Source organism: Pediculus humanus, genomic scaffold (assembly GCF_000006295.1).
Source record: "Pediculus humanus corporis 1103172107826 genomic scaffold, whole genome shotgun sequence".
In the NCBI taxonomy this organism is placed as follows: domain Eukaryota; kingdom Metazoa; phylum Arthropoda; class Insecta; order Psocodea; family Pediculidae; genus Pediculus; species Pediculus humanus.
The window spans coordinates 67,661-77,179 of NW_002987413.1; the positions used below are offsets into that span (position 1 = coordinate 67,661).

The 9,519-nt window shown below is 25.5% G+C and overlaps 3 protein-coding genes across 3 annotated transcripts; 1 reads left to right on the plus strand and 2 right to left on the minus strand.

The window, feature by feature from the left end:
• Positions 1-359: 359 nt before the first annotated feature.
• Phum_PHUM375670 (Minichromosome loss protein, putative) lies at positions 360-4,578 on the minus strand (the record flags this gene model as incomplete). Its single annotated transcript, XM_002428261.1, has 12 exons — positions 360-662; positions 748-920; positions 1,050-1,353; positions 1,439-1,962; positions 2,062-2,309; positions 2,436-2,614; positions 2,795-3,084; positions 3,184-3,457; positions 3,612-3,854; positions 3,983-4,091; positions 4,164-4,427; positions 4,502-4,578. 12 exons carry the CDS (start codon positions 4,576-4,578, stop codon positions 360-362), a joined length of 2,988 nt encoding a protein of 995 aa, XP_002428306.1.
• Positions 4,579-4,803: 225 nt separating this feature from the next.
• Positions 4,804-6,035, plus strand: Phum_PHUM375680 (mitochondrial import receptor subunit TOM20, putative; the record flags this gene model as incomplete). The annotated part of the gene is made up of 3 exons (XM_002428262.1): positions 4,804-4,921; positions 5,307-5,581; positions 5,976-6,035. The coding sequence occupies 3 exons, from the start codon at positions 4,804-4,806 to the stop codon at positions 6,033-6,035; spliced, it is 453 nt and encodes a 150-aa protein (XP_002428307.1).
• Positions 6,036-7,957: 1,922 nt separating this feature from the next.
• On the minus strand, positions 7,958-9,356 carry Phum_PHUM375690 (Porphobilinogen deaminase, putative; the record flags this gene model as incomplete). Its single annotated transcript, XM_002428263.1, has 5 exons — positions 7,958-8,153; positions 8,229-8,373; positions 8,477-8,904; positions 8,977-9,233; positions 9,312-9,356. The coding sequence occupies 5 exons, from the start codon at positions 9,354-9,356 to the stop codon at positions 7,958-7,960; spliced, it is 1,071 nt and encodes a 356-aa protein (XP_002428308.1).
• Positions 9,357-9,519: the final 163 nt, after the last annotated feature.

A 9,519-nucleotide genomic window follows, 5' to 3' on the forward strand; every position in this document is an offset into this window, starting at 1 on the left:
AAAATATAATCGATCATTAAAAAAATAAAAATTATTTATTATAATCATGTCTGATTCTTTTATTTTCCTAAATAACGTGCTTCGCTAATAAAAAATGTACCCAAATTGTAGTACCCAAATGCAAAGTAGTAGAATTATGAAAGACAAAGGCAATTAAGATGTCAAAAAAAAGGATGAAAACTTGGGACAATTTCTTTTTAAAAGGATGAGTTGTTATTAAAAAGAAAAAGAAATTAATTTTTCGATAGTATGTAATATATAAATAAAAAAAAAATAAACGATTCAGTCTAGATTGTACGTCTTAAACTAAAACCTTATAAAAATAATACTTAAAACTAAACTAAAAAAAAAAATTCTTTTTACAACTCATTACATTCTTTGTGTTTTTTAGTACTAGACTCTTTCTCATCTACCAAACTTCGTTTTTTTCCTTCAGATAAAACTAAATTAGACTCTGATTCCGTTTGTTCTTTTTCTAAATTTTCTTTAATTATTTCTTTGTAAATTTTCATTCCCATTTTTGTGAGATCCGTAGAAGAAAGGTCGGGATGTTCATCAGAGAGTTCTTTTTTCTTTTTACTAAACCACTCGACAAAAGTAGGATGTTTAGATTTCGATCCCGTGTTTTTATCCTTATTTGGATTCAATTTTAATTTTAACGGCTATAATTCATTAATTAAATCAACGTAATGTTTTTTTTTGTGGTATAATGATATAAATAAATTATTAATTACTTACCTTGTCTACATTGAAACAATTTTTTCCTTTTGGTTTTGAATTTTTTATGGTATCGAAATATTTTAAACCTTTTACGTTTTCTTTTGAAATTTCTGCAGATGATTTTTTGAATGGATTGTGGCTTGTTTTATGGGTATTAGATGAAGAAGCTTTTAGTGTGACGGTATCCGTTCCGTTATTTTCTGTAAAAAAAAAAAAAATTTAGATTACTATTAGGGACAAATACGAAAACCTCTATTTTAAAACTTAAGTAATGAATTAAAAATTAACAAGTTAACCAAGTTTTTTTTTTTTCAAACTAAGTTTCTAACCTTCAGATATTTCTTCAGGACAATCTTCAAACAAATCTTGTTGTGAATTTAAAGATCTTTTAAATTCAGTCAGTTGATCACAATTTTTTTCTTGATTTTCTCTTGTGTAAATAATATTGGGTAAAATATCAAAAGGTAAATCATAATTAAAATTCCATTCGGAAGGTTCTAGTAATTTCAATTTATCAGCCAAATAAGCTCTTCCTTGATTACTAGCATAACGAATGGCAACATCTAATAAATTTTTAGTCATGTACGTTGCTAAATCCATAGCTCTGAGATCTTCAGAATTGTTAGCAGCATCCTGGAAAAAAATTTATAGTTTTTAAACTGTGTTAAAAATTGATGAAAATATTAAAGTATATATATAAAAAATGAATTATAATTACAGCAAATAACTGAAGTACAACTTGGTTCATTGGTAATTCAAACTTTTTAAACAATTCATTTTTCTCAAGAGAAATTTTCCGCATCGTATGAGTACTAAACATGAGTCTCCAAAATATTTCTTCGTTAGTAGACTTCACATCTTCCATTTCACAAACTGGCATTTTCAATGGTATTTCTATAACCGTTGGATTATTTATTAGCAAAGGATAATGACTGTTTCTACAAAAAATACAACGAATGTTTTGATTCGTTTCGCTTAGTCCAACGATAAAATAATTATCCGATGTTGATTTTCGTTGATTTTTAGTATCGCATAAAACTATCCAGTGTTTGTAGTCGTGACCCAGAGCTTGTAATATTCCAGCCGAATCATACGAACAAGGTGTGCCCTCATCGGAAAATCCCAACCATTTTAACGTTGACTTTGGAGATAAGGGTAAAGTTTGAAAGTGAACATCAACTTTTACATAATTATTACAAATCTGATAAATTATAAAACCTAAATTTTGACACTCGTGCAAACCTACAAAAAAAAATGAGATGCTTAATGACTTTTAATTGAATTAGGGAATTAAGTATTTCACTTTTATAAATGCAATAAAAAAAAAGTTCCTCAACTGACCTATTCCAGCATGACAAACAACTAAAAGTTTTTGTTCGTAACCACTCATACATACTACAGGACCGGGTAAAGATATAATTTGCTTCTGGGTACCAGCATAACTGAAAACACGCAAAAAATTTGAACTCGTAGCGACAGCTACCCAATTTCCAGAAGCTGCAACGGCCAAAATATCTTCATTTTGAGGCATTAAAATAGTCCATTCTTTATTACCGGTAGACGAAGTTAAATTTACGCAAGTAAGCTTACTAAAAAAAAAATTTTAATATACTGGTAAATATTATATACATTTTTAATTTCTAATTTTAACTGTTAACATTAATGGTTTAAATACACTTTTACAAAGCAATTATTAAAAAATTTTCATAATTTACCTTAAATTATCATCTATAGCGGGTACAGCTAGACTTAAAACTTTGTCACTTAATGCCGCCATAGTACAAATTCCAAAACTTCTTAGAAATAGAGAATGATGAAATGTACTGTCGCTAAACTGAATATCTACAGTTTTATCTGAATCATAATATCTCACAATGCCAATTTCATTAAAACACTAAAAATAAAATTAAAATTTTTATGTCCAAAGTTTTAAATTATAAACAGCAGTAACAATTAACAGTAGTATACACATAAGTCTTTGCAATAATTTACAATTTACTTCTGGTTTTATTGAAATTAGAAAGGAATATCAACTTATAATAATAAATGGCAAGAATGAGGAGTTCCAACGTACAAGACATCGAGGTTCAAAATTTTTAGGCGTAGAAGACGGCTGAAACGGTTTTTGTGGTTCTGGTAAAAAAATTGCCGACTGAGTTATTTCTTTTAATTTATCCGAATTTATAGATTCTTCATCGACATCCCTACTATTTTCACTATTATTATCATCATCATTATCTTCCAAGCTATGCGCTGCCTTTATTTTTTCAATAGAATTTTCATAATCATTATTATCGTCGTTTTCATTATAATCATCATCCGCATTCAATGTAAGATCTTTGCTTTGTTCTTCGACAATTATTTCTGAAATTTAAAATTAATTTTAAAATTTTTGATAATGATTAATAATTAGGCTTAACTTTAGAACAATAAAAAATTAAATTATGCAAAATCATATGGAACCTTTATTTTTTATTTTTTTGCCTTCATTAAATTCAAAATTGCAACTGAATGCATCACATAAACCAGTTATAACACTTAGTCTTCCAAGTCTATCACAAAATAAAATTTCATCTCCATCACAATGCCAAGCAAGGCTGGAAATTCCAACTTTCTTAGGATCCACAAAGTAAGCTATTTCAATCTTTTTTGCAATTTCCCAAATTATTAATTCACCTGCGATAGAAGCTCCTACTAAAAAATTTCCACAAGGAGAAAATAAAACAATTGATAAATCCTGAAAATAATAATTTTACTAAAGTCACTAGGACAATATTTTTCGATGCAAAAATATCAAATTTATACTCAAGTTCTTATAAATAATTTAAATATAATCGCTAACTCGAAGAAAATAAATATAATATAATGACAAAATATCAATTTGTACTTACATTTTCTAAATTATTCGATGTCAATTTGCAAACTTCATCCCAAGATTCTCTTTTGAAAACAATCACCTCTAAATTTTTGGGCACAGCTAAAACAGCCCCTTTTATGCTTTTCCAGGCAGAACGCCCTAAAACAAGAGCTTTAAAAAAATCATTTTTAACTGGTATCATATTTTTAAAGTCCTTAACAACTTTTCCCATTGATAAATTCCAAATTTTTATCGTTCCATCACAGCTGGAAGATACCTATTTAAAAAAAAAAAAAAATTTGTTTAATAATTTTAACTTTACTTATGTTTACATTACACTGTATTAGTTGAATATTTAAATATATAGGGAGTTTAAAGTAGGAGTAAAAAACTAAAGTTACTTACCAAATATTCATCAGCAGGATCAAGTGAAATTCCTAAAACTGGTGCTGTATGGCCAGTAAGAGTTGTTATTTTATTACTATTAGTTTCTAATAATTGAATTTCCATGTCACTGCAAAAAAAATTTTTTAAATAAGTAAATGTAAAAATAAAATTAGTATTAACAATATAATTAAGTACTTACCACGAACATGCAGCTATAAATTTACCACTAGCACTGACACTGACTTGTGTCACAGGTGCTGAAAATTTAAATAATATATTATTTCTTTTTCTGTCCTCACATGAATAAGCAAGGACATAATTATTACTAGTAGCCACCAGATATTGGTCTTTATGACAAACGACAGAAAGAGCCTGATCAGCAACAAAATCGGAATTCGAATCATCATCGTTTGGACCATCCCAAATTCGAACATATCCATCACTCCCACAAGTGTATATGCGTCTAAAAAAAAAAAAAAAAATTGATAAAAATTATAAAAGTACAGTCAAATAAATAAAAATTAATAATTATCATACCTGTAATCCGTACTGTAACAAATGTCGGTATGTCCCGGGCCATGAGCATAACGTATACTATCGGTTTCTAAATTCATTGTGAAAAATATTTAAAAATTTATAATGAAAACTGTTCACATTCTTCGGAAATCGAAACAATTCTAAAGTTTAAGGCGCGAAAAATTTTTTAGTTGTCTGCTAGATCGATTGCGGCAAGACTTATTTTTTTTGTTTTTTGAAGCGGCAAATCTGGAAGAAAATGTCGGTTTTTGCATGATTGGTTTTTTGGTGTTCTAAACATAGATATTTTGAATTTTTCAGGAATGAATTCAATTTTGGGCCTTGCAGTTGGGGTTTGCGGACTGGCATTTTTAGGTTATTGTGTGTATTTTGATAATAAAAGGAGAAAAGATCCGAATTTCAAGAAAAAATTACGTGAACGTAAGTGTGCATCTCGTTGTAAATTTCAATTTTTAAACTATTTTTTATATACATTCAAGCCACTCTTAAAAATTTCCTACGATTATTTTAATGATTACTCAATAAATGTAATTGATAATTTTAAAAATTAGTACTGTCTGTCATGAATAGCTTATTTAGAAGATTTTAAACTAGGAAAATTTATTTCAATTTAAAATTTGCTTTCAGGTAAAGTTAATTAATTTTTTTTCTCCTAATAAATGTATAATTAGTTGTATATAAAATTGTAAGTGGCGTTATTTTAAATTATTTCACAGTGGGTAAATAAAAGAAATTATTGAAAACAGGCATCCATTTATTTTGTATTAATACACATGGTAGTTACATTCCATAATATTTTTTTAAGGTCGAAAGGCAGCTAGAGAAACAGAAGATGCTGCTATAAGAAATAAAATTCCACCTCTGAAAGACAATGAAGCCCTACAAAAGTTTTTCCTTGAAGAAGTACATTTGGGTGAAGTAATGTTGGCCCAGGGAGATTTTACAAACGGAGTCGAACATTTGGCTAATGCTGTTGTGGTTTGCAGTCAACCACAGCAATTACTCAATGTTTTAAGCAATACACTTCCACCTCAAGTGTTCCAGTTGCTTATACAACAAATAGCAATTACTGGTAGACAGGTAAATAAACCTATGAATGAATAATCAGTAGCACAATTATCGAAAACTACTTTTTTTACCTGATTTTGTAAATGTGTTAAAACCTTTAAATTGTATACAAGTTTGATAAAATAATAATTGTTTTTTTTTTTTCCAACATTTAAATTTTTTTTATTACATAATATAGTTATTTTTAATGTAAAGTACCAAGGAAAAAACATGAAAATATTCATTAGATACCACTAGTAATTATTAAAATAATTTTTTGTATAACTCTTAATTTAATAAGTAAATCTTTTTCTACCCCCTTATTATAATAATAAAAATTCTTTAAATGAAATCATTGTGAAACATATTGTGTCATTTAAAACTAGTTATAATATGTAGCTTTTATTAATAAAAACTAATGTTGTAGCGGCCTCAATCAAGCTTTGGTCCACAGATATTGGGATTGGCAGAAGAGGACGTCGAATGAGCATCAAAATAAATTTTTTTTTTTTTTAATCAGAAGACTAAACTTCAAGTTATTATTTAATTCTAATGTGATTATTTTCATTTTTATCTAGGCTTGCATTATTTAACAAAAGACTTATTGTTTGTTTGCTTGTATACAATGTGATTTCAGTACTAAAAAAATAGAAAGGTGATCTATTTTTTTTTCTTTTTTTTTTTAAAACCATTAATTATTGACCAGTGCTCATATTATTATCAATAATACAAATATCAACATTTGTTGTATTTATAATGAATATAAATGAAAAAAAAAAAAATGTCTTTACTTAATATTTAAACATGATACCGTAGGGTAAACATTATTAATTAAAGAATGTTTCGTTGTGTATGATGTTCAGAGTAAATTAAAAAGAAAGTAATTTTTTTTTTTTTTTTTGTTACCATCTTACATTAGAAATTATAATGTTGGAACACATATTGTTTAAAAAAAAAAAAAAATATTAGATAGTAAACTGTCCTTTGTATTAATGCTATTGCCTAAAGTTGTAGTCGAACAGTAGAAATTTTTGCTTAGAAAAGTGTTTAATTTTTATTTGATTTTTTTTTTTTTTTTTTAATTAATATTTATGGATATTCTTGTGGAAGTACCATCAATGAATATATATTAATTATAAAAATCATTAATAAAGTGTAGAAAATAAAAAAAATATATATATAAAAAAAATTTTTTTGTCTTACCAAAAACTATGAAGTCTATAAAGTTTTTTGGAATGGTAGTTTTATTAAAAAATTTATTTATTTTGCTAAAATGCAGAAAAAATTTGATAATAAAAAAAAAGTTTTGTTTAAATCAATTATTAATACAAAAAAAAAAAAAAAATGATGCATTTTAAAAAAGCTTTACTTTAAAAAAAAAAAAAATTTCTGATAATTTTTCTTTCTTGTTTGTTTTAAATTTAATATTGTAATTTTTTTTTTTAATTTAAATGTAAATGCTAACCACTAGTATTAGAAAAAATAATAAGAAAAAAATGTGTTAGATTTTTTGTTTTTTTTCTTATGCTTTTCCCTTTTTTAAAATTTTGGTGTAAATCTCATATTATTTTTATATTAAAAAAAAAAGAAGAAAAAAAAAATTATTTTTGATGCATACCTGATATATTTTTATATATATCTTCGGCTAATTGCATATATATTAAATAGATGATTGTTGAATTTAAAAAAAAAGATAAAAGAGTTGATTGATAGAGTTATTAATTTTGTAATTAATTTGTGTTTTCCTATTAAATAAATAAAAATTTATTTTTAAATAAAACATAAGTTGTAGAAAATTAAATAAATTTGTCGTAATGCAATTGTGGTGATTTTTCCTGTATGGTTTTGTAAAAGAAAGTAATATTTAAATCTAGCATTGAAAAAAAATTATTAATTAATGATTTTTTTTTTTTGTTTTCAATAATTTAACTATAATTTTAAAGTTTAAAAGCAGCTGTTGCTAGTGGTTTTTCATTAACTCATTATGTGTTCAAATAAAAAATTGTTTAATAAATATATATATTGAAAAAAAAAATTAGTTTTCAGGGACTGCTTTTTTTTTTTTTTTTTTTATTGTTACATTAAAATAAATTTTATGAATTTAGATTTATTTTTTAGTAAATAAAAAATAAATTACGTAATAATTAATAATAAAATTAAATTTTTTTTTGATATGAATATCATGAATTTTCCTCCTGAAAACAGTTCAAGTGTCATTTTTTGTTTTTTTTTGTATTTTAACCAAAAGGTAACAAACGTACAAAAATTCAAACAATACGTTTTTTCATTTATTAAAAAATTTATGAATGTAATATTAATTTTATTTTTGAAAAATAAAACTACAAATAAATAAATAAATAAATAAATTTAATATACTAATAATTATCTGTTTGAAATAAGCCTTTCTATTTATTTTTTTTCTTTGGGTGATTCATTTGGGATTTCATTTATTGATTTTGCTTCGCTAATTATATTCAAAGCTCCAAGTTTTATTAAATCTTGTGCTAAAAGTATGCCAAGATTTTCAGATAAATTTAAATCGTTATTTGAAATATTTCGAGCTGTTATTTCTGCATGACTTTCTCCCATAACTCGAGATTTTTTTCTTTAATCATAAAAAAAAAAGTAAATAATAGTCAATACTTTAAATTTATAATTCATATGTTAAGTAAAAACTTACCTTAAAGGTTCGTCAGAACTTATAGTAACACTTTTTGTTTTCTGGATGTGTTTCTCTCCATTTAAACTCCAAACAGCACCTGTCAGGTATAATTCTTTTTCTTCTAATTTTGTACTTACTGCTACTGGAGCAGAACATCCTCCTCCTGTAATTGAAAATGAATTAATATATTAGATAAAAATAAAAGGGGAATATATATTTAGTAATAATAAAAATGTAATAAATTTGAATTAATTATATAAACTTACCGAGTGTTTTTAAAAAACTTCTTTCAGCGATAACTCTTAAAATTGTAGAATGATCATTAAGTACTTCTAAAATATCTAAAACCTTTTCATTATTTTTGTTGCATTCCACAGCAAGTGCACCCTGTCCTACTGCATACAGCATTTCATTTGGTTCTAGTATTTGTGTAATTCTATCATCATATTTAAGTCTTTTTAAGCCGGCTGCAGCCAAAACTATTCCTGTATACTTATCACCTTCATCAAGTTTTTTAAGTCTTGTGTTTAGATTACCCCTGATATTTTCCACTTTTAAATTAGGATAATTTCTACATAGTTGAGCACATCTTCTTAATGAACTTGTACCTATCACACTTGATTCAGGTAAACTTGATACATTTTTAAAATTTAAATTCTTATTTACTACCAAAGCATCTCTTGGATCTTCTCTCCTAAAAAAAAAACCAATATGTAATTCTTGAATTTGTTCAATTTGTAATAATTTATAAGAAAAATGAGACTACTTTAAAATGGCTCCAATTGTAAGGTTAGGTGGTAGTGAGGTGGGTAAATCTTTTAAAGAATGCACAACAAAATCTACTTCATTTTTTTCTAAGGCTGCTTCTAATTCTTTTGTAAATAAACTTTTTTCTCCAATTTTTGGTAATGGTTTGTCCAATATTTTATCTCCTGTTGTTAGCATAGTAACAATGTCAAATTTCAAATCTGGGAAATTTTCCTTTAATTGATTTACTATTATTTGTGTTTGGCTTAATGCTAACTAAACATAATGTTTTGTTAATTTTTTTTTTTACATAATTTTAAAATTAAAAAATTGTAAATTTTTTTTATAGTTAACCTGACTTTTTCTCGATCCAACTTTAAGTAAATTTGAATCAGTCATTTTATTTTATTGAACTTTAAAACAAATTAATTTTATTTAAAATTTTTATTTTAAATATACAGAACCCAACGTGAAGCACATAGTAAAACCGTTACTTTAATATATAGAACATGCTAATTTATAACTCACAGAGCTATATTTCTCTGTCGTTAGGAAATCTAAA